We start from the raw sequence: 26,035 nt of genomic DNA on the forward strand, positions 1-26,035 counted from the left end.
AATGATAGAAAGCCAGTGAGCTTATCACAATGAGATATTGGAACAATATTTTTTGAATAAACATTTATTTATTTAGAAATTTAATTAATTTAATAATTTAACTGTCATGGGTGTTTTGTCTGCATGTTTGTGCATGCAACGTGTTTTCTTGATGAAGGTGTTGGATTCTCTTGGTCTGGAGTTGCAGACAGCTGTGAGACCTCCCGTGGATGCTAGGAATCAGACCTGGGTCCTCTGAAAGAGCAATCAGTCTGCCTAAGTGCTGAGACATCTCTCTAGACCCATAGAGAAAGTTTTGAAGATGCAGCAGGGAAGTAGAAAATCTGAAACCAGATAGTAAAATATGGAAATACCATGGGATCTTTACAGATGCACAACTAATCAGAATCTTAAAGAAATAATAAAGAGAATGGCACAGATGTTATACAGTTGATATTTGAGGGGAATATTGAGAACAGTTTCTAGTGCTCACTGATGAAAGATATAAATGCATAGACTCAAAGAAGCATAACACATACTAAACAAAATGTATTATATACAGATAAACTTCTCCACAGTTATATTACTGCAGAAGTAAAAAGCCAAGATCCTTCTGAGCAGCTACCAACAAACAATGAAGTACTTAGAAAGGAGAAGTCGTTTGGCATGCTCTCTTTGGCGAAGTTGGAAACCGGAAGCAGGGGGAATATTGCCAAATAAATCAACCTACTGCTTATCCAGACAGTCTTCTAGGGATAAAAGCAAGAAATGTTCAGATAAGACCTTGGAAATCTCTCTGTCACAGTTACCTGTCCTTTGCGATATTTATGAATATATTTAAATGTGTTGTTTGTATGTTTTAGTCTGAAATAATTAACATGGCTCTGATCATATTTTATATGGATGATGTGCCCTATTCATATTGAAAAGCAGATATTTATGTTAACGAAATCTGAAAATAACAAGTCTACTGTGCATGAGTACAGTTTCTGGCACAGAGAAGCCATGGTAGCTGTAATGAGATCTGTGGAGAGTTTATACTTTTTAAACAGTGTCTAGTAACTCAGTGCCTGGACACTCAAATATAGACATAGCATTTCAACTTGAAAGCTGCCACTGAGAAGCATAAGAATACCAAGGACATTCTAGACCACAGATAAAATAATATGCAGTATTTTTACCTTTATTTGTAGATATTAATTATGAAAATTTCTAGAAAGATCCTGAAAGTATGCAACATACTTACCTAGACTAGGGCATGTTGCTCAATGGGAGAGTGCATTCACATGATGCCCACATCTGTGGGTTCAATCTCTAAGTCTGCAAAACACATAAATAAAAACCAAAAAATAAAAAATAAAATAGCTACCTTGTCTTAGAATAAGAGGAGGTTTAGACTGTATTTTTCAGTTTATATTGGGAGTTTTTGTTTGCTTTTTGTTTTCTTTTTCTGTTTTTCAAGACAGGGTTTCTCTGTTGCTTTGGAGCCTACCCTGGAACTGTAGACCAGGCTGGCCTGGTGCTCACATAGATCTGCCTGCTTCTGCCTCCAAGTGCTGGGATTAAAGGTGTGAGACACCATCGCCCGGCTTATATTCGGTTTTATGTTATTTCCTATTCAATGTTTGCTTTTTATTTTATTGGAAGACATATTTCTATTTTGACTAATTATTAGGACATATCATCTTTTTAAAATTGAATCATAAATTGGAATTATTTAGGCATGACATGGTGTTTTCTTCTAATACTAAAAGGGAGAGGTTTAACCTGTTTGAAGATGCCCACTCCACCATAGATAGTAACTACAAATTAAATATTGATCAGACAATCTCAAAGTAAGAAGTAGATAATTATTTTGCAGGCTGTTTCTCTCCAGTAAAACCAAAACTGTAAGTTGGGATCTTATAGTTTCAGAGATATGGAACCCAAGACCATCATAACAGGGACCATGTCTTGGCAGGCAGGAGGGTTTGATGCTGATACAGTATCTATGATCCAGTAATCCAGATACATGAGGCAGAGAGGGTGAGATACACAAGATGTCTTTTGAAGCCTCAAAGTCTACTGCTTTCTTTAACAAGGCCATACCTCCTAATCCTTCCCAAATAACTGGAGACTAAGTGTTCATTAAGGCCATTTTCATTTTGATCACCACAGCATGAGAGTTTTATCAAGTAAGTAGCAGCCTTTAGCTGTTTCTTTTTCTGGAAATATTCCTGATCCTTTTATGAATTATGAAAATCATAGAAATTAATAAATGATCTCTACTTTTAGGTTAAAAGCTAACTGCAAGGTGCAATCTCAGAAGGATACAATATAAATATTTTTTACAGCATGTGACAATTCTATGAAATAGGATAAGCCATTAAACCTCTCCTTCTCACAGAAATTCTAAGTCACTGAAATTCAAGTACAAGTTGCTTTTCTATGGACAAATTGTTTTCCTTTTCCTGGAGAGAAATGATGAGTTGGATGTTCATTAAATTTCTCTCTTTATTCATCTCTTCATTGTGAGTACAAAAGTCATATTGAGTCTTCACATTAGAAAGTTCCAAATGTTGCATAAGAGAAACACTAATTTTCTTCTTTGTCAGCCTTCTATAATGGAAGGAGACTATGGAAATATAATCCTGTTTTCTTTGGTAATGTGAGAAGAATGTTTGTTCTTCACTTGATTGAAACATATAGAACTTAAATGCAAAATTTATACCACATTTATAGTGTCTTTTAGATTGCCTTAGCAGACGATCTAATTAAACAATGAACAATAAATAGTACCTCTCAATTTGTACCATGTATGTACTTTTTAGTATCTCTCTGTCGTTTCTTGACTCCAAGTTACATCAGCATCACGAACATCCCCAGCCATACATTTTCAACCTTTCTTGTTTGCTGTTTCAATGTGTGCCACTGTTAAGTTGAATCTCAGAAGGGAGTGATGAGAGATGGATGATACCCATCATGAGAAGTTCCTGTGAGAATGCTCTGTAAACTGCTGAGTTCCTGGCAGGCTAAGTCAGAGACTGGGCTTCATCCATGTCTCTAGATGATGACTGTGCATGTCAGAGTCTGAAAGGTATCACTCTGTATTAGAAATGTGCATTGAAATGTTCACATCACTCCCAACTTTTGGAAGAAATATCATCTTTTTAATTAGCCCTCTATCATTTATTTAGACTTGATTCAAGGAGGGAAGAATTAGTCGGGTCTCATGAGAACATTGAAGCCAAACTTACTGCTTTACTGTTCATCATTACTCTCTTATCACAAATGATAGTCAGTGTGTGTTTTAAGATTCCTAAGGAGAATAAGGTCTTTACCTGTGTTTCCTTAAAGTTAAAAAGATGAGGGATACCTTGAGAGTTTGTTAAGTCACTTAGAATCACGATATATCTGGTAACATGGTTTTCATGTTAAATACTGGTCCCTACTTTGGCACTCATTAAACATTTAGGTTCTTAAGTCGTGTCTAGACAGTTTTTCAGGAAGATTAGGCAGCTTTAGAATTGCCTCACATGACCTGTTTTGTAAATGTGTATTGTCCTCATTCTCTTTTCTATTGCAAGATCTTTTGCAGCCTCCCCTCTGTTGTTTCACTTTTTATTTTATCAGTAATTTAATTGATTTAAAAATATCATGAAACATTTAGGCTTCAGCATATTGAAAAGCTGGGCTTTGACCCGGGAGTTAGATGGTTTGTGGCATCAGCTTCTTGTGGACTGACTGGCTAAGGCATCATTTCTCCACGTTATTGTCCACAAATGAACCCTGGACATGGGAGCCTTGTTGTTTTGACAATTCATCCTCAGACATTACTCATAGCAATACACATTTAATGCAAAAACTGTTATAGTCCCTTCCCAATAATTCAACTATATGTTTGTCATGTTCATCCCTGCCTACTGGTCTCCGAAGGCTTCAGAAGTATCCACCCTTCCTATGACAATCACCAACACATTAATTACTTCTTTGTTATTTCTCTGTCTACAGTGGCCTCTTCCACATCTCAGATTTGCTAAAATGTGCTCTTTTCCTCCGGTGCTTGATAATTTTATGTCAGCTTGACATAAGCTTTAGTCAACTGAGAGGAAGGAACTTTGGCCAAGAAAATGCCTCTGTAGATTAGACTACAGACAAACCTGTAGGGCTTTCTTAACTACTGATTGATCTGGGAGGGGCCAGTCATTGTGAATGGTGGCACCCCTTACCTATGGTCCTGCATTCTCTAAGAAATCAGGCTGAGTAAGCCATGAGGAGCAAGCCAGTAAGCAGCACTCCTTGGCCTCTGCATCTGCTCCTGACTCCTGTTTCCTGCCCTGCTTGAGTTCCTATCCTGACGTCCTTAGATGATGAAGCAATGATGAAATGTAAGCCAAATAAGCCTTGCCTCCCTAAATTGGTTTGGTCATGGTATTTCATTACTACAGTGGTACGCTTAATCAGGACACCTCCTTCTTTCTTCCCAATAGGACAGCTCCTTCTTGTCCTTTGGATTTGTAGACTTCCTTCAGAAAGTTTCTTGACTTTCCTAAGCTACCCTCATATGCCTGAAACTCTCTTTCATGCCATTATTACCAAACATCATTCTCTGTACCTAAATATTTGTGTGTAGTGAAGTGTGCCTATAAATGCCAAGTAATCAAGGACTCTGAGTTCCTATTTTACCACTATATAGCTAGAAGTTGGCAAAATGTATTATTGATGCTTATCTATAATTGGAGTAACTTCAAGTGATAGCTCATAGAACTTACTGTGCTACCTTTTTGGTTATGTGGAGTAAGTAGAAAATGATTCAAATGATATTTAGAGAGCTAAGACTTTTTAACCAAAGAAAGAATGCCTCATTGCAAAAATTGTGTATTTTTTAGTATGCTTTTTAAGAATTAAATACCTATGTTCTATTTAATTAAACATTTATCATAATAACATAGCAGCTATCTTTCCTTAACAATGGAGATGTTATAACATATGGCAATACAGTTTATTTGTTTATGACTTTTATAAAGAAAGTGCACACAGGACCACATATACAGACTCCTTTAACAACTTGATCTGTGCAGCCACTGCCAGGCTGTTTGACATCTAGCAGACATTTAGTGTCCTCAGTTTCTTTATCTATTTATAGATTATGCAATTTATGTATCAGATTTTTGTTTTGGCACATCTTATTTTCTAGATTATATAGGTCAGGTAGCCTTATTTCATGGCTAAATTGATTATAGCATATGCTAGAAAGGAATGTTGTAATCAAGATGTTTTAATATGGGGAAAAGGTGTAAAAAGGAACTCAGCATTAACAATGTTAATGTATTAATAGCTCAGATAAACAAAAGTGGAAAGGGCATTAATGAAATCAGTTTTCAGAACACGAATATCTTACTAATACAGAGTTGACTATTATCCACCCAGATAAAGTGAACAGAGAGGATGATAACGAAAGTAAACAATAAGCTGATCTCCCCCCCACCCCCACGGGCGCGCGCACGCGCGCGCGTGTGCGTGTGCGCGTGTGTGTGTGTGTGTGTGTGTGTGTGTTTTCATGACTGTTAGTGCTAAAGAAAACTTCAGATTCTTACATTGGAGTGAAAATGCCTGCTAATTAAATTCCTCTTTCTGGGAGTGGAGAGTGTTGTGTTTCTTTCAGCCTGCTGCATTGCACGAGAGAAGTCAGGTGCATGCGGACTATTTTAGTCCTCATGCACAGAGCATATTCCCTTCTGAATCCTGTCTTCCCATTGACTCTTTTCTTCCTTCCAGGAGAGCACACAGCTGCTACAAATGTCGCCAGTGCAGCTTCACAGCTGCTGACACCCAGTCACTCTTGGAGCACTTCAACACGGTTCACTGCCAGGAACAGGAAATCACTACCGCTAATGGCGAAGAGGATGGCCATGCCATACCCACCATCAAAGAAGAGCCCAAAATTGACCTCAAGGTCTACAGTCTGCTAAACCCAGACTCTAAAATGGGAGAGACGGTTCCTGAGAGCATAGTCAAGAGGGAGAAACTCGATGACAAGGAAGGGCTGAAAGATAAAGTCTGGACTGAGAGTTCCAACGATGATCTACGTGGCATGTCTTGGAGGGGGGCTGACATCCTGCGGGGCAGTCCATCCTACACTCAAGCAAGCCTAGGGCTCTTGACGCCCGTGTCCAGCTCCCAAGAGCAGACAAAGACTTTGAGAGACAGCCCCAACGTCGAAGCTGCCCACCTGGCACGACCTATGTATGGCTTGGCCGTCGATACCAAGGGCTTCCTGCAAGGGGCACCTGCTGGTGGCGAGAAGTCTGCCTCCCTCACCCAGCAGTATCCTGCTTCTGGCGAGAGCAAGACCAAGGACGAATCCCAGTCGCTGTTACGGGTAGGAAGGTTTACTTTTTAAAATCATTTCTATCTTTTGAAATGAACAAACGTTCTCTATATTTAGTTTAATGTGTTGTGTAGTGAAATGAAGTGATCTGTGTGGAGATTTTAGATGCATGAAGACCAAAGGAGCAGAAAGCAGCCTACAGGTAGGCAGCTGCCTATTTGTCTTTGCTCTCAGCCCTGGTTTGAATGTTGGTTAATCATTCTTGGTGATTATGCAAAGCAACAAAGCCACCTTTGGAGGAGGGAGCGTCCTAATCCCGTAAGGATGCTCAGCTGGATTCAAATAGCTGATCCCTGTTTAAGTTGCTGTGGTACAGAACCCAGTAAGGGAGGTGAGCAGAGATTAAAACACTAAGAATGTAAACTCCTGGGCGAGATGTTAATCCAGAAAGTAGCATTTCTTAAAACACACACCCACCAAACAAACAAACAACAACGACCTAACGACGCCTGTAGTTAAGTTGCCAGGAAGAATGAAAAGGTTGAGAATAATCTAAACAGGAATAGTCCAAATGCTGCCCAAAGCAGAGTTTTTTGTCTTCCATAATCACAAGGCCTTTTAGGGAGGAGAACACGGGTGCAAAGGGAAAAAGAATCTCCAAGTAAGGAAAACCTTCATTTCCGTGCACGCGTTGTAGACTCAATGTTCTCAAGAAATATTTTAGCTTTTGAAACGTCACGAGCTCCCGGTGTGCCATATGTGTGTTTTGACTAGAGCAGTTAAGTACCCTTCAGCATTTCACCTTCGTGCTGAGAAAATTTAGAGATTTCAGGATGGTTTTGAAGCTATGTTCCTGGCACAGAAGGTAGGATCAGAAATTAGCTCTCTTTACAAAAACACCTGGTTAGGAACCCGTGCTCACTCAGCCTAAGGCTTTGACCTGTAGGTCAGAGACCACGGGTCTGTGGTCACGGACACTGGAGAGAAGTGCTTTGCCGTGATCTTAACTCCCCCTTTGTCATTTTGCTTCAGATTCCCTGAAGCCATTCTGTGTGTCTCTGGTGCTGTGCAGTGGAGTTAAGCAAGGCCCCTTGGAAGTGGTGCAGTTTTTTTTAAAAAAAGCAGTTTGTTTTCCTACCTGTAGTTAAGTCCTAGATTTAAAAGGAGTCTTGAACATAGAAGAGGGGGTACCCCTGTTGCCCTGAGAAACAAAGAGCTTTTCCTGCTGTTTGGCTGGAGCAAATGTTCTCTAAGTAACTTAAGAAAAACAAACAAACAGTTCTGTGCCCTCCGGGAGCTCCCTTTGCCTAACTGCAGATAGATGCACCTGTCTGATTGTACATAGTCTTTCTCAGTGCTCCAAGCCTTTCTGGTCTCATGGGCCTTTTGTGGCTTTTGTTTGAGAGGGAGAATGGGTATCATATATGTTATATATGTTATTATCCTCCGTTGACACCTTTAGAATGGGGTACAATTGGGTACTTTCCAATAGAGCCCTTTTTCTTCCTGTTCCACGTAGCTGATAGTTCTGCATGGCTCCAAGTTATTCCATTGTCTTTTTTACTCGGGAGGCAGAGGCAGGCGGATCTCTGTGAGTCCGAGACCAGCCTGGTCTACAGAGCTAGTTCCAGGACAGACTTCAAAAAAGTAAAATAAAATAAAATAAAAATTAAAAAAAAAATTAAAAAAACCCCAAACTATTTCCAGTCTGCCTTCCTTTTATGCTCAAAGAATTTGGAATGATAAGTAGTTGGCTAAGGAGTCGGATGAAAAGCCTATCGGTACTGCGATCAGCCTGAGGATGGTAAAACTTCTGAGAACAATTCGTTCCCTTCAGTTCCTCCACTTCCTTAATTCCCTGACTTTAAGTTTCAATTGCACCATTTCAACTGCCCTTTCACTTCCTCTGCATCAGCAGCTGACGTAGATCTTCTGCCCAGCTAAGTCCTCGGTGAGTGGCTGAGACCCTAACCTTGTGATTGATGATCGTTCAAGGATGCCTTCTACTTCATTTCACACTGCAGGCACACACACACTTCTTAAAAGACAAATACATTAGTCTGCGACTTAAATAAAATTTGACCCTTTAAAATGCATACATTTGTGTTTCAGTGATTCTGTTAGGACTCCCTTAGTCTACTGACAAAGAGTAAATCAAAAATTGTTTCGAGAAGCTCTAACTCCCCCAAATATTTGCATTCCAGTTCATAATAGTGGCATAATTACAGTTACAAAAGTAGCAGCGAGAATAATTTTGTGGCTGGGGGGTCACCACAACATGAGGAACTGTATTGATGGGTCCCAGCATTAGGAGGGTGCAGTACAAAGAGTGGCCAATCTGGTTTATTGTGCAATATTTGGTTTGATTTCTTAACTGAATTTCCAGTTTTGATATATATCTTAGTGAGATTTCAAAGAAACCCCTTCACTTTAATAAACAAAGCAGCATTTGACTGAGAAATTGAGGAGTTTCCCAGTTTTGGTGGTGGAATATGGGATGCTAAGTTATCATAGCACATATACTATCTGTTCATTCTGGAAGAAAGTAACCAGCAGAATGTCATTACCATGTTTAATAAAGGCAAAAGTAATGCAATTCACTTGATTAGTTGTAAAACTTCAAACTAGTATGTTTATAAATGCACAATAAGGACATGGAGATGCTTGGAATACAATGCCATGTTCTACGTTGGCATAGGATGGAGTATTGACTTTTGAGTCTCTGAAGTGCAGTGGAACCTGCTGGCAGCCATGTTTATTTACATGTAGAGATCTACCGTTGGCATGGAAGCCAGTTTTTCATTAGCTTATTCCACACAGCATGCAGTCCAGTATGCAAGTCGCTGCTTGTACATAGATTGTTGTTGCGGAGAGAAGAACTTTGAACTGTGCAAACATGATGTATGCACCGACAGAAAGAGTCACGTGTGAAAAGGTTGTCCTAGAATGTGTTGATGTAAAGTAGTTCAGGACTGCAGCTAAGAAATGGGACATTTTCAATGACTAGGCCAAATGCATGTAGCTTTCTTTCATAAAGTCAGTGGTTAGAATGCTGCTTTCAAGATTATTTCTGTGATAACGTTTGTAAATTTTTCTTAAATGAATGTATTTTTACTGGGTCTAGTGGTCGTGGCTTGCTCCATTCCTGCAAGTGTCGAAGGAAGTGTCTCGTGAAGACTGTACATTTCACAATATTCTTTTCATTAGCGTCAGCCCTTTTTTCTTATTTCTTTATTGGCTTGTTTTTGTTGTGTCTCGGTCTAGAGCAGAAGTGGCCTTTGTTTGGGACTTTCAGGCCTTTTGTGTATGTTCTCCTTTAGTGAATGTCCTCTCATTTTCACTTTATGAAGAATAGGATAGATGTGTAAAGAATGTTAAGTTGTTCGAGCCGCCTTTGTGGCTCACTCAGCTTAGATGGTAACAAAGGACAACAAATTGGCCAGAGTTTTCCTCTGTAAATTGCTTTTTTAAAAGGCAGAGTTTTTCTTGCATATCAGTCAATCAATATTAGTATACTTTTGAATAGTTTGTGAATTTGAATATTAAGGCTTGTTTTGCTAAATAAAACTTTTGTTATATTTCTTGTTAAAATGGTCTACGGTTACATGCAAACTTTGCCTTTTAAAAACTTTATTCTTAAAAACAAAAACAAAACAAAAACTTTATTCCTGAAATGGTCACCAAAGTTTAACAAAGACAAACCCACCAGGTAATTTTACTTATATTTAAATCTGACCATGAGAAGAACTTAGTATCTTCAACATTACTCTTGCCAAAGTAGGATAATCAATTAGTTACATGTTTTCCCATAACTTTATTCCTCCATATTTAAATGGTAGATTATGATCTGATTGACTTATGTACAATTTTGCACCTTTTTTCATAACCATTTCTTTTATGATATATTTCTAATACTGTGTGTATATGTGTATTTAGTTTTAGGGAAATACATATAACAAATGTAATTATATTCATCTTTTATTTATTCCTCTTTTATCCTTCTGGATTTTATTCTTGTAGTAGAATTTTTAAAGTTATTTTTATGTCACAGATATTTACCATGTGAATAGGAAGACAAAAATTGTTACTTAAATATCGCAAAGATTTTGTCACTATCAAATGGAGGTTTTTTTTTTTTTTTTTTTTTTTAAACAAATGCCCATGCATAGGTAAGTTTAATGGCTGAATTTAGAGGGGGAAGTAGGACAATTCGTTTGTTGAGATAGTGCCCTACTTACATGTGTAGGCGGAAATTCTATCCTAGAGTTGAGCACTGAAGTTATTAGGAACTTTCTTCAGCACACCCAGGGAAAACCGAGCCACAGTGAAGCTGATTTAGGTTTATTCCTTCAACATCCTTATTGAAGTTTGCTGGTTTTAAGAACTATATTCTGCACTGCGTTGGCGTTCCTGGAGATTTTCAGATGTGGGCCTCTGGGAGGCGTTGAGTTCCGGGGTTGGCCCCTGCTTGTCAAAGGCCAGCCTGCAGGAAACCCAAACATCTATCTGTGACCCAGGATCTACTTACTGCCTTCTTCCTCTCAGCACCGCTGTGTGGCTCAGTTAATTAGTGTTTGTTAGTGCCTTTGAGATCCGCAGATTCAGAGTGCCTGATAAACCGAGGGAGTGTGATTATTCACTCATCTTGTAAAGGTGATACCTAGGCAGTACAAAGTGGCCTTGTTTCCGCCTTTTTTTTAGCAGTGTTACATTTAAAGTCTAAAGGCTGCTGATACCGGACAGTCCATTCAGATGCAAAAATGTTCTTTTGGGGACAGTCTGCTGGCAGCCAGGCAAAGGAGACCCCATGATGAACACCTTTACAACATTTGATATGAGATCTCAGAGGCTTTTTAAAATTAAAGTTGATCTGAAGGGAAAAGATACATTGTTTTGCTTCCTATTTAATGAAAGCAAAACCAAAATCTAAATCATCCTACAGTAAAAATTGATGTAATATTGATGTAAATAATCGTTTTCCTCATCACCTTTGAGCATTTTTTTTACATGTACATATCCCAGCACACATGGAATGAGACGCCATCAGAAGCATATAGAAATAATCCTTGCCTAAAGGAGAAAGAAAACATAGTAAATTTACTTTTTTCTATTTAGATTTTATGTAATTCTTATATAGTTCTCTGCCTGTGCCTTGTGTTTGATGCATTTTCCGGGAGACATCCATTAAGAATATTTATGATCTAAACCCATATATTTTGGCATTTTTAAACATAAAGCCCACGAATTGAACTTAGTAGTTCATAATAGTGAGTATGGCCATTTTAATTATTTTTACTAAGTAAGAGTCAGGTAGTCCCCCCCCCCCTTACTAGTTTTTAATCGTTTACAATGTAATATAATTTTTGATGGATAAAAAATAATGAAATGGCACATATATGTGCAAGTTTGATTTTGTTAGTTTTACTAATGAGGTTTCTGGTAGCCTAATTTTATTTTGTGATTTAACTCCATTGGCTCTTTGTAAAAGCATTCTCACACACCTAAAACACGCTTTGTTGTAAACTAGAATCTCTGTGAAGTCTGGCACGGCTTCCAAGCCAAGGGAAGCTGATATGTCTCAGTGTACTGTGCGGGTTTGCAGGCAGTGTGCAGTGGTGGTGTCCCTTACTACAGTATCTGTTTGTTATTTCCTGTAGGAATACCTTCTGCTTGTCTCCTTTCCCCCTTCTCTCCCCCACTGACTGAGGCAGCAGACACCAGGAATCCCAAAGGAAACCACTGTTGAGCTTATTTAGACGCGGGAGGGGGGATAGTATACAGGTGGCCCACATTTGAGTCATACAGAGAGCTGCACAGTGATTCGGAAGTGTGTCAGGCATCAGACATCCTGATATGAATCTAGCTCTCGCTCTCTCTCTCTCCTTTTTTTTTTTTTTTGGCCATGACTAATCTAAATGCAAACTAATATTTTACTTTAAAATAACCGTACTCTGAATAATATGTGATTATTTTAGATTTCATTACTGTTTGCATCAGAAAAGTAAACAATATCTTCATTATTATTTTCTCTTTGATTTTTTTCTCTGTCCATAGGCTTTGCTTAAGAACGTTTAAAGATTAGTAGGCAAGGGTGATGGTTATGTGATTAGTTTGTCAGTTACTCAAGGAAGCTTGGAAAGCTGGGGTTCCTACAGCTGGATGTGGTATAAAGATGAGGGACGTTTCAGAGAATTTTAATCTTCCTTCATTTTGGAGAACTAATGCCATTTATAGATATTGATCATTAGTATTAATTTCCAAATAGATAAGCTTTATTTTGGGAAAGCATTCACTTACAGTATATTTTGTCTCTGGTGCTTAGAAGTGAGGAAAGGGAATCTTAATTTTGTTTTTCTAATTCTAGGACAGTTAAGCTAAATTGAGTATTTGGCATTCTTGTTCAAGATAGAGTAGTAAATGCCTCTCGAAAATAATTTTACATGGTAGTTTGCCTTTTTAACACAATAGTTTCTCAATTTTGTAAATTTGACCTAGGCATATTAATAAGGAAAGGGATAAATATGGAAATGTGCTTATTTGTAATATTAAAGTTAGCCAGAAAATGCTAACATACACATGTTTTGAAATAAAATATACTTAATTCTTCTACATTTAAAAAATCAATTATTTCTGATTATTTCTCAAGTGTGTAGATGCAAATGAATATGGTTTTTGCGACAGCTTTTTGGGGAAATCATTAATTTATATGGAGAAAATCAAAAGATTCATAACACTGTGGTGTACTGAATTACATTCATCCGTAATGTTACATTTCATTTAAGTTTTTATATTCAAGACTTATTCTTGACCATGCTTTAAAAAAAGGTCTTCGTAGATAAATGACCCATAAAATAATCTCTTCTCAGAGAATTAACTTTATGAGCTTAACTTATAATCCAATATATCACAAGAACAGCTCTGTAGCTGTCTAATTGGAATTCTCACTGAAGAAGACAAAACCTGGAAGGCCCCTTCAGAAAAAAAAAATCATACCCAGAAAGGCATTAAAAATGAAGGAACTTTTAAAACAGAGATGGCTATTTATAATTAATGGCTAAGCAATCAAAACTTTAACATTTCAATTTATATTGCCTTTCTATTAATTCATTGGGGTATTAATGCCATCATCTCAATCCATAATCTTTGAAGTTCAGCTATTACTACTCCTTTTATTTAGATGAGGAAATGGAGGCAGTGAGATTCAATAGTTTGCCAGGACTCATACTACATGTCACGGCAAAGATGACATGCTAGCCCTGGCTGTCAAATTGCAGGGTCCCTCCGTAGCCTCCGTGGCTGTGCTATGATGCTAATAAGTGCTTGCTTGTGGGACTCCCTACACGAGTTTGCTTCTTGTGAGCACCTACCATCTATGTGTGTATGAATAAGACTGAAAAGCAGCATTCAGAAGTTATACATGTGACAGTTGCCTATTGCAAAGAAGAAAACACTACAGAAAATGAAGGCCACTGGTATATTCCAATGCACAAATTATTTCTGTTCATATTTTGAGATCAGTTGTGTTTTTTAGATGCACTCACATATATATTTTATTGAAGCATAGGACTATATACCTTTTAATTTCCTAATTTACTTTAAAAGTTTACAATATGGCATGTACATTTTTCCTTGCTCATAAAGTTACGTCATGCTATTTGTTTTATTATGGTTAGCCACTTTGTTGATTAATGTGTTTACTGATGAGTATTTAGACTATTTCCAGTTTTACTTATAAAGAACACTTTGAAGCCACGAGGTCTGAAAATTCATACCAGTAAACCCAGCACTCAAAATATTGAAGCAGATAAATTACTTCCAGTTCAAGGACAGCTTGATTGACACAGTAGGTTTCATGCTAGCCTGGACTACAAATTGGTGAGATTCTGTATCAATAGCTAGCCAAACAACTAAACAAACAAACGAACTAAAATATAATAAAAATATAACACTTTCATAATCCCCTTGTAGCTATCATTCAAATGTTTCATCATTTCTTTGATATATTTTCTTGTAATATATTTCATATGAGAAAATACTCCTAGTAACTAATGATAATATTCAACTCACTTTTATGTAATAGGATATTTTTAAGACAGAAAATAATTCCAGTCATAATAAACATGGGTAATAATATGCAGTAACTATTTATTGATGTGCTGCTGACCTCCACATTGAGTTAGTTAATGATGAAAGAAAGAATTCAGAGAATAACTGATAATCCCAAATATCTGCTTTTTGTCATAGACATAGACTCCCATAATTCTAATATTAGGTGTATGTTTTGATATACTTACCTTGTATCGTATCCACAGTATAGGTTTTAGTTTACTATTAGACATGTTTAATTTCAAACAGGTTTTTTTCCCCCCTAATCAACATTTACACATGATTCAGGTGAAAACACTTTCCATAGACCAACTTGGCCTTTTTTGAGGGAACAATTTCGCTCTTTGTTTTTATATAGTTTTCTAGGGTCATAGTCTGACTCCTTCTCAGAATCTCTATCCTTGGCGTAAACCTCATTTTCCTTGGGTGCAGCTTGGACTTATGTGTGGACAACTGTGTGGGTTCTCATAAGAGAACAGAACTCGAATTTCTGTGCTTTGAAAAATGTCTGTCTTTATCCTCCTATATTGCCCAAACACTCACACTCCATTAAAGAACATTTTTTTCATGAGATTATCAAAATTGTAGATTCAATGTCTGTTGTGTTTTAACAAAGTAGGAAAGAGAAAAAAGAGAACATTTCTATGTTGACACTGCATTAGCACTTGTTACATGCTTAAAAAGAAACGAAAGTTCAGACCACCCTTAATTATATGTTCACCAAGATTTGCTTCATAACAATCACATATGTTTGATCAAGGCACATTAAAGTGGTCTTCTATTGTGGAATCTAAGAAATTAAAGGTACTTAGTTTCCAAAGAGTAATCATCTGCCTTTCACAGGAAGAAGTCCTTCATACCGCAGAAGTAGCTTTTAATTCATTTGTAAACTTTTATCGGTTTATCGGCCTTGCAAACCACAGTTCAACTAATGGCATCATTGACCAAATTTTTAGAATATCCACAAATCATTCTTGACCAGTTCTTGCTCATTTCAAACTCACCACAGCATGTTTTCTTAATAACAAAATAAAAACCATATATTTTGTTTTAATTATATAACTAGAATGAAGAAAATTTGAGTTTTCCAAAATGTGGATTGTATGAATGGTTCTGATGATATGTCCATGTCCTTTTAGACCTGTGTCCCTGAAGACTTTACACTGTGTGATGTAATTCTAGTTGGTTTGTGTAAGAATTCGCCTCAAAGTCACTTGGAAGTTGACTATGTCTGAAAAGTAGCAAGATAACTTGCCATTACTTTAAATAGTACTCAGAGCCCCTGCATCTGGATTTTCCAAGTGTGTACTTCACTTTATCGGGTTTTATTTCCAGATGAATACAAAGACCATGATTCTACTTCTCATTTCATAATTTCTTTTTGTTCTTCTTGGTTTCACAGTGGGAAATACCATAGACTGGAGGAAAGTAGGTCCTGTGTTATAAACCTAATTTGTGACTAAGTAGCTATGTGACCCTCGGTGAGTCATTCAACCCTATGTACTCCCCTTCTTCTACTTTGGAAAATTCTAGATTGTACAATATACAGTTGGTCAAATTTCCTTTAAATGGTAAATATATAAGCCAAATCAATTTCCTGTTGAACCCTTAACATTCTGATGTATGACGTAATGGATGAATTGTCTATAAGGCACAAACATTATATTTTAAGCTAATCTCAAGAAAGAAAATCCATCTGAATTACAAATTTAAATATGACTTTCAGGTACTAGTTAGAAACTAGTTAGGTATGAATAACTGTCACACACAATCTGAAACCTTAAAAAAAATCTCATTGTTAAAAAAATCCCATTGTTTAAATTTAACTTCTTAAAAGATAATGCTCATCCTTTATTAATAGCCATGTTGCGAGGAGAAATCAGGTAATTAGAGGCATTATTAGGGATGGGAGGAAATAGAAGTAGGAGAAATGCTGTGACCCAGGTGACAACGTGGCAGTCAAAAGCCTATGTCTTTAGTTTGCTGGCATTGAGCAGCATTGCCTGTTTTGTTCCCCGTCAGATGTGCATCCCAGAATTTGGGAGAAGGAAACTAATTTTAGCAGGTGGGTGCAAATATCTTAGGAGTCCATGAATAGACTCTAATCCCAGCTGTTTCATTACAATTATAAAAATAAAATTGGCTGTGAATCATCCAAACTCTATTTAATGGGTGTGAATAATTCACTTTCATCCCACTGAAATCTTAAAACTATAAACCTATCTTAGTTGTTTATGGTCTTTCAGAGTTAATATCTCATTATTCAGAGATGAACTATTTGAAGTATGGGTGGTCGTAATGAAAGGGGCCATATTTCTAATTAGCCTGTGTGGTTTTCAGCATTGGCAATATCCTCTAGGTTGAGCGTAGGGGTAGAGTTGAAAAGAGATTAGGAATAGTTTAGGAAAAGAAAACAAAATGTAAAATAACTATTTCCTAGCATTTTTCTTTCCAATAAAAGTATATGTTCATTGTAAACATCTTGTAGCATAGATGTAAATGAAAGACAGAATACAAATATTCAGCATGTTTAGTATATATTATTATGGATATATATGTGTACAGTCACAAAGATATATAGATTACCAATGTGGATTATTATGTTTAATATTATAATAGCATCTGGTTTAACTTTATAACAAAATACAAGCCTTTTGAATTACCAGCATATAGTCTTCCACATCGTGCTTATAGTAATTTTCTGTATTTTGTTCTAGAAAAAATGTTGACCTTGTAGTTGGACATTTACATCCAGTTTTTACTATTCTAACTCGTGCAGCAGTGGATATCTTTGCAGTTAAATTCATCTTGCTTTCTTTTTCAAGGAGTTTGATTTTCTGCTCCTATAATTAGGTTTGTTTGTGGGATGACACAGTAAAGGCATCTATGGGCAAGTATAGGTCACTTTACCAGGCTGTGCATATATACTCTTGGGAAATAGGAAAACTACCATTTCTGGACTTCCATTAGTTATAATTGTCCCACAGTGGTAGTTAAGAAATAGAAACCCTAACATTTTCTTTACATGTTATTATAGGGGGAAAGTTAATAACTGCAAAAGTTTGAAAAAGATGCGTTTGTGTAGCACCAGTAAAGAATCTCTTGACTATCTATCTCACTTTATAGTTGAAAGGTAAATTGCTTGCTTAACTTGATAGTTACTTTAATAGTGAATTATACTAAAATGAGTCTTAACATTATAACCATGCAGGGATCTAGCTGTTTCCTAAAACGTTTTTGAAAGAATATAAATTTAATGTGTATCTGTGCACATAGAAAGTTCTTAGCAACACTCAACGCAATGCTTGGCACATCGATGGTAGTTTGAATAAATAAATCAATTTTGGACTTCTTTGGAGTCATTAACAAGTATAGTATAAACATGAAAATTGATTACTAAAGGAAAGTGTAAAAAGCATTCTATATCTCATCTCTATTTATTTTTCTAATTATGCTGCTATTAACAAAGCCCTCAGAATTAATTTCCCTTCATGAAATTTGAATGCATGTGCCACGTATCCAAATGCATAATTACAAACACTCACCTTGGGTCAGATTTTATTTTTGAAGCACTAACATCCAGTAGGACTAAACTGACTTAGACTTCGATGAACCTGCCAAATTTAAAAGGAACTTCAGATCTGCTTTCTCTGACATTATAGTGCGTCCTTCCTTATTGTCCAAAAAAATAACAGAGAATTTCCTTAAAAGCTAAAAAGGCAGCAAAATAAATATTCATACCCTAAAGTAATATGTACCATGGATGTGTGTATAAACAACTGTAATGCAAAGGAAATTTTCATAAAAGGTAGAAAAAGTAGAAATGCTTAATCAAAAGCATAACAGGTCACATTTAAATGAAAAAAATAAATTTTTACGAAGAATTTTATTGCTTGTTGCCAATCAACTAAACAACAACATCAACAAGAACCTAGGAGCTAGAGAGATGAGTCAGAAATTAAAAGCACACATTGCTCTTGAAGAGAACCTACATTTGGTTCACAGCACCTTACTAAACAGCTCAGTCACCGGTAATTCCTGCCCATGATTGTTCAATACCCCATTCTGAACTCTGTGGGTCCCCGAAGTCCTGTTAAAGACATACATACACACATGATTCTAAAAACTAAGAAATATATTTTAAATTATTAAAATTAAACAGACCCAGGTTTTAATAGATGAATCTGAAAACATAGAAGATAATTCACAAGGAGAAAATTATGAAAACTCAGCCCAGCACATTTATTTTGAGGAACTGGAAAAACTAGACAGAAATTATGTATTTATTATATGGGGAGCTAACGTGTAAAATAAAGAGAATTTCTTTAAATGCTTATTTGGAAAATCTCAAAAGGAAAACAGGGAACCATTTGTCGGACCCTAATGATATCTTGATTACCTTTTAATTATGTTACTATGATGTATTATATAATATGGTTTTATAAGATTGGGATGGGGGAAGTAATCAATTATCTAATCTGTAGCTCTGTTAGTTATAACATGAAGACTTCATTAACACGTTGAAAATAGAAATAATTTCTATAGACAAACTTATATGTAGAAAGTTGAAGTTAGGAAAATTTATTATGTACGTGAGTGACTGAACGGTAATGTCCAAATTTGTGAGACTCTAAGAGGTTACGAATCATAGCTAACACTGGAGAATCACGCATGGGTGCCATCAGTTGGGATGGCATATATAACTGCCAGTATCAATGTATTGTAGTAGATCTCTTAGTCAAGGGAGGGTGAATAGCTGAATTTATACCTATCCAATTTGAAGTGTATCCAGATTAAATTTCTAATTGAAGATGAAGTGTAGATCTGGGAGGAATTGGGGATGGGGCAGCTGTTGGGGGATGAATATGATCAAAATTTATGAAATTCTTTAAGTAGTAATACAAATATTATACTAAATTATCTAAGTAATAAAACTTTATTTTGATACTATTCCTTTGAAGCTTTTTTTTTTTTTTCTAATAGGAGACTGAAAGGGATGGATCCAGATGGGAGGAGAGATGGGGGGTTGTAGGAGGAGTAAAGGGAGTGGAAATTATAATCAGGATATATTATAAAAAAAAACTATTCAGAATAAAAGGAGAAATCATGAATAAAAGAGTAAATATGGAAATCTTCCACTTAATTCTACCAGCAGAATAATAACCACAATGAAACATTTTGAGCACTCAAGAAAAGAAAGAATATTGGAGGGATAGTTGAGAGTGACATCTTTTTCAGGGAACAGAAGAGTTGAAGGGAGTTCAATCGCATTGACTTTCTCCTAATCGTTGAGTATTTGCAAGCCTCGTTTGTACAAAATACCCTAGAAATGCTATCAATACAGACAAACTATAGCTACCAGGGCTTTGGCTCCTTCCCAGACAAGGAGCAGAGATAATGTCCAGCAGACTGAATTCAGCACAGAAGCAGATGGCAGGTCTCCCGGAGTAAAACAAAGTGTGGCTTAGAAATTAAGATATAATTATACAATTTCTCCTTTTTCCCTTTCCTGCGTGAAGTCTTCTTTATGTACCCACCTCCTTTCTGCTTAATGAACTCATGGTCTCTTTTTTTCTTTATTTGTTAATATTACATTTGCTTATGTGTATGTATGTGCATAGTGAAATATATAAATTTAATTTGCACAGTTAAGTGAGGCTTACTTGTATGTATATGACTATTATTTCAGGGTTATTTTTAATGATCTCTTCTTATTCTACTTTTTAAAATTAAAGTTCATGGAATTGAACTTTATCTATTGGGACTTGAAAGGCAGTTTTTTGGAAATATTAAGAACAGACAAAGAAGACATCTAAGCACAACCGGAGTTTTGCGATGCTAGTGAAGCTAATGGGTGAGCCCCAGCTGCAGTGAAGGAGTCTGTTTTGACATTTCCGAGTTCACGCTGCAAGCTCCTCTCTGTGTATCTCAGTTCTTTCCTAAGATATTGTTCAGAAAAACATAACGCGCATGCCTCACCTATCTTATTATATGCTACCCCAAACCAAAAGAAATAATTAAGACTTTTTAGAGAGGAAAGTGGAGTATTAAAATCAATAAACAGAAAATAACATTAAATTCTTTGGATAAATGTAAAAGTAAAATACACACCCAAATCTCCCATATCGCCATTTAACATGTCTGCTCCATGTGCTCTGCCTATTGAATTGAGGCATTGTATACAAGCGCTGTCATAATTATGTTCCTAGATTCTTATTCCAATTTACTGATGATTTCTCTTAGATTTGACCCGGTGGCTGATTGTCTGCCTTATTTGATGTATTGCAGTGGAGAAGGAAGACACATGCTTGGCTGGGACATGTCACCTGTTGTTTAATGGCTAAAACTGTTACATATCTCAATACTGAATTACATTAAGTCATTTTAAAAGCATTCTACTTTCCCTTTGTTTAAATTCCTGCAATCCCTGGGATATTCACAGGGTGCTTAATGGAAGTCTTGATTAAAATCTTCCAAGCTTTAAGGCTTTGGGTTCTTGTAAACAATGGGGATCTGAAGCATTGGCCTCATTATGTCTTTTTATTAGTCTATTTACCCACTTAATGTTAAAAAAGTCAACTTTTTCCCCCTTTAGTTGTGTTGTAATAAATACAAATTAAATTTCTTTAAGAAATCAACCACGCCCTGTTGTGCGATGATCACAGAATTTATGGTATTTCTTTAAAAATTTCTCTGAAGACAGATTATAATTATTTTAAAACCAAATGAGCTGCCTTGGGTATACCAATTTTCCGTGATTTTAAATAGGTCTTTTAAGTTTTATATCTGACTGCTTTTAAGTGGTTCTTTCTAAACACGCAAGACTATGAACCCTGATGTATGCAGTCTATACTTGCTTCATAATAGCTAACCAAACTATAGGTCGACAAAAGTCTTTCTGTATGTGATAGCTGACAGGACTGACAAGGTTTACCTCTGAGCCCAGTAGCTTAGATCCCAGGACAAATTCAACCATATCCTACATGTCTATGGCTGGATACTGCCACATGATTTATCGAGATGCTCTCAAAATTCCTGGCTTTTGTGGTTTTAATGAACAAACATGGAGGTTTCAGTTATGCATTGAAGTAAAAAGAGCTCACTGTAGTTTCTGTTCCTTACCAATGTTATGTGTAAATTTCATTTTAATGTGAGGTTTGTCTGATATTTTTGTACTTGAAATGGAAGACTATTTATATAAGTATGAATGTGTGTAGATGTATATATGTGTCTGTCTGTATATATGTGTATATATACCTGTGTGTGTTTGATGATTTCCTTCTGAAAGCAAGGCAGTTTTTTATTTTTACCAACTTGAGACACAGTAGAAGAAGGTTATGAAAAAACAACTCTAGCTCTTGCAGAATAGATATTTTTGAATTTTTTTCTTTTCATAGATCGTGAGCAATTGAGCATCCCAGGGCCCATTCCATGTTCATATTTGTGTTTCATCCTAGCTCTGCCAAACTTGCTCCTCCCTTATGATGTCTAGAATCAATAAATTATTAATTAGTAAAATAGATAAGTCCATATGCTCATTTAAAACTTGGAGATTCAGTTTTAAAATGTATTTGTTCATTTACATGTGTGTGTCTGAGAGCGAGAGAGACACAAACACACACACAAACAGAGAGAGAGAGAGAGAGAGAGAGAGAGAGAGAGAGAGAGCGAGAGAGAGAGGGGGGGGGGAGAGAGAGAGAGAGAGAGAGAGAGAGAGAACGAACAATGGATATTAGAATATGTAGTTTCTCCTTCCAGTATTTAGGTCCCAGACCATATAGTCTGTGTAACTTTTCTACTACTTGTTTATAAGTAGAAATTGATCTATAATTCAATTTTTCTACAACACTGAATGATTACCAAATTACTTATGTGCATGTTTTAATAATATTGTTGTATAGTATTTTATATGTTATTATGGAATAAAAATTCTTGTAGCAATTTTGAGGTCACATAAAATCATATATTATTTGGGTTTTGCCAGATCACGTTTAAGTTTTTTCTTCCTCATCTGGTGAAACACAACTCCTAGCACTCACAGATTTATTTACTTATTTGTTTATTGAGACAGGGTTTCTCTGTAGTTTTGGAGCCTGTCCTGGAACTAGCTCTTGCAAAGCAGGCTGGCCTTGAACTCACAGAGATCCACTTGCCTCTTGTCTCCCGAGTGCTGGGATTAAAGACATGTGCCACTACTGCCTGGCCAGAACTTCGATATAAGAATGAAAGAAGAAATATGACCATGCATCTTTAGGCTTTAGAAAGTTCCAATCAAAAAGAGTTTTCCCTCTGTAAAATAACAAAGCAAAATTCATTTTCTTCATACTGTATAACTTTTATTTTATAAAGGAACTCTCGGGGCTAGGGAGATGACTTTCTTGATAAACACTATTCAGCACAACTGAGAACCTGAGTTCGACTTCCTATCAGGCATGTGAAAAGCCAATGTAATGTTTGGACCTCCATTAAAGTAGAGACTGGGGAATACTTCGGGTTCACTCTCCAGCCAGTGTTACTTAATTATTCAGGTGAACCCAAGATAAAGGGAGTGTCTGTCTCTAGAAACAAGGTAAAGAGTGACTGAGGAAGACAGCAGATATCAACTCTGGTCTCTTTATCCACCCATCATATATATATCACAGATGAACATGCATGTATACATGGACAGACACACAGACACAAACACACACTTAACTTGAGATTTCACTCTTGTTGAATTTAATCACCATGTAACATAGCTATGTTCTTAGTTTATTGAACATATATATGCCCATGTCTGTTGAACCTAAAATGTGCAGGAAGTGCTGCCATTCTTCTCTTCTTCCCCCTCTGAGGAAGGAAAGCCCTTTACAGTGATAGGCTCCAGGTAAGCAGAGATCTTCTTGGCACTGTTTATCTTGAACATTTAGATATAATCAGAATGGAAGACATAGTAAAGAAGGTAAGATATGAAATGACATGGGTAAATATTGTTGAGCAGGAAGTTCATGTTGCACCCAGCCTGCTTGAGAAAAATCTGGGAAGAATGGAAAAGGTTTCATGAACTCTGGAATAGATCTGTATGGAAAATCAAACCTCAGCGTCCTAATGTCCTTGCCTAGATAAGATGAACTAAGGTTACATCCTTTTGGTCTTGTTTTTATTAGTTTGCCAGACCAAATTCTCAACACAGTGGGGAAAGAATTAGATACATGGAAATAATGTTGGCAAATTGGTCTGATTTTTACCCCTCCTTCTGAACTGTGGATGATGTACTTTTAGGATTCCTATGGTGCTATATTAATTTCCTTTTATTATTGGAATCTGTGTACAGAATCTAGATTTATGAAAACCTAGCCAGTTCAGGAAAGTCTTTTGTTGAAATTTATCTTATACCGTTATTTTCTTCTGGGTGGTTTACAGAGATAGTAATTCTCTCAATCGTCTGAACATGATGTAGAAAAAGTCATTTACAGGAAATGAAACTTCCCTTTGTTTCTTTTTTCACTTAAAGGCTAATCTGATCAGCTTTCAAACGTTTGTTCATTCTTTTTTTTTCTGTGCTTGAACTATGCCTATGGAAAGCATATGGATTTAAATAGTGTTTGGTTTACCATCTGCTGATAAGGGAAAGTGAGACACTAAATCAGAGTGGCAGGAAAGTCTATTTCGGTAGATGCTATTTCAATCTGGAATACTGTAGGCAGTCTTTTGGAGTATTTTAATTGGAATTATATTGATGTGTGTTAGTACAACAAATACAGTTGTTGATGCAGTTGAAATTGTAGGATCATGAGGTTCTTATGTCTGTGTAGAACTGTGGAGGTACAAGAAATTTTAATTTCATTAACTATAGTGGTTTATTTTTTATTATTTCTGCAGTATTTTTTAAAGCAATGATACGTTTTCTCTTTCCAGAAGGTAAAACACGGAAAATTAACTTTTCAGATAAATGAAATAAAATAAAGAAAAACTTGTTTTTTTGTTTTTTTTTTTTTTTGCCCCACAGTGTTCATGTGTTGAATATTTTCATGACCACTGCGTTTTGAAAATACATCAGCTTTGCGGAGTTTAGAAAAGAGTAAAGAACAGTCAGCATTGTGGTTACTAAATGCTGAGGTGAAATGATGAGAGAGGCGACAGGCAGGCAGCTTCTCAAGCATCCTTGTAGTTAATTCTGTGAAGACCATCATGAAGCTAGGTGCTTGCAACTTAGTTATAATATGGGACTAGTCTTAGGTTCTCTGAAGGGAATACAGCTGGTTGAAAAATCTTGCAAAGTCTCACCCCGCCACCACCACTGGTGAACTAGCTATAGTGTCCAATCTGACAGAGTACTTTCTGCAACACTAAGGCTGAGAGAGGACTTCTTGACTCCATGGCCTTCCCAAGGGAGTCACAGGAGGCACAGGGACTCGTGCCAGCTTTGCAGATTGGTGCTCTACCTGTTGCTCTTACAGGTTGCTCAGCTGGTGTGACTTGGTGAGTGGGTGGTTCATTACTTGCCAGTGCTGCTTGTTTCATGGCTTGAGAGGTTTCATGTGAGCAAAGCATTGAGAAGACTTTAGTCAATTCATTATGGATTGAATAGTCAAAAGTGTCTTATTCCTAGACCCTTCTTGGCCTATTTCCTAAAGGAGGAATTCTACTGGAAAATGGTCTGCACAAGCAGGTAATGCCAGGTTGCTTCCCCATGTCTAGTGTCAGCAAATGACTGGAGAAACCAAGGTGCCCATTCCGGATTTTGTTAGGTAACAATAGCTAAGTGAGGAAGGTAGACGCAGTGAATCAACATGTGGAAAAAATATGTCTGTAACTAGAAATTGTTGTGCTGCGTATCACTGTCCAACTGATGTATTACTCCCTTGCTAGCAGTTATTAGAACCACTAACAACATGTGGTGAATCTTTCTGTCCATCTATCTCTGTGCTTGGAGTAAGTACATCTTGGCTGTCACCGCTACATACAGCTTGGTAGTGACAGCCAAACTTTTCTTTCAGTGCAGTTAAATACTACAGCCATTAAAAATAATTTTCAAAAAAATATAAATTGTCTCAGATGAGTAAGTAATCCTGGGTGCTGTAGGTTGAAGCTGGCACAGACATGTGCCCTGCATACCTGTAGCGGAGGAATGATTCATGCGGAGAGGAAGCAGGATTGCCTTCTCAATTTGTTTTCCTACTTCCGTCTTCTCATCCACAGAAGCTATAGGCACGATTCAACTTGGATTGCTTAAATTTTCAAAAAAAAGTTATTTATGAGAAAAGGAAAACTATACCATGATCCCAGGTTTTTTGACCTTTTCATAGGTGTCCTGTAACCTTGCAAAAGGTGAGAACATCAGTAGCCACAGCTTGCTGCTGAGTCATTGTGTCTGGAAGGATGAGTACCAAAGTGATGGCATTCTGTATTTCTCCTCCCTGTTTTCCTGATTTCTGAAACACTGCCATTCTCCACATGTCCTCTGACCTTAAGAATGCAATCTGCCCATTAAAATATGAGGAAAAAAGAATAGGACAGAAATCTTAGCAACCAAGGGACTGCCCCTTCATTAATAACCCTGTAGCCTGGATCTTAAAGAGACCATGGCCATTTTCATCTTCTGATTTGCTAATTTGCCCTTAACAATATGCTGACTCTCATGTTTATCCCAGGTTTGAA

The 26,035-nt window shown here is 36.7% G+C and overlaps 1 protein-coding gene across 1 annotated transcript in view; it reads left to right on the plus strand.

The window, feature by feature from the left end:
• The window catches only part of Trps1 (transcriptional repressor GATA binding 1), a 236,307-nt gene that overhangs the window by 63,892 nt on the left and 146,380 nt on the right, over positions 1-26,035 (plus strand). Inside the window, exon 4 of the mRNA XM_041637628.1 lies at positions 5,737-6,340. Within this exon, the coding sequence (XP_041493562.1) occupies positions 5,737-6,340 (604 nt within the window). The remainder of the gene's footprint in view (positions 1-5,736; positions 6,341-26,035) is intronic.

This window comes from Microtus oregoni, unplaced genomic scaffold (assembly GCF_018167655.1).
Source record: "Microtus oregoni isolate MIOR12 unplaced genomic scaffold, Mior012 000053F_ref0000044, whole genome shotgun sequence".
In the NCBI taxonomy this organism is placed as follows: domain Eukaryota; kingdom Metazoa; phylum Chordata; class Mammalia; order Rodentia; family Cricetidae; genus Microtus; species Microtus oregoni.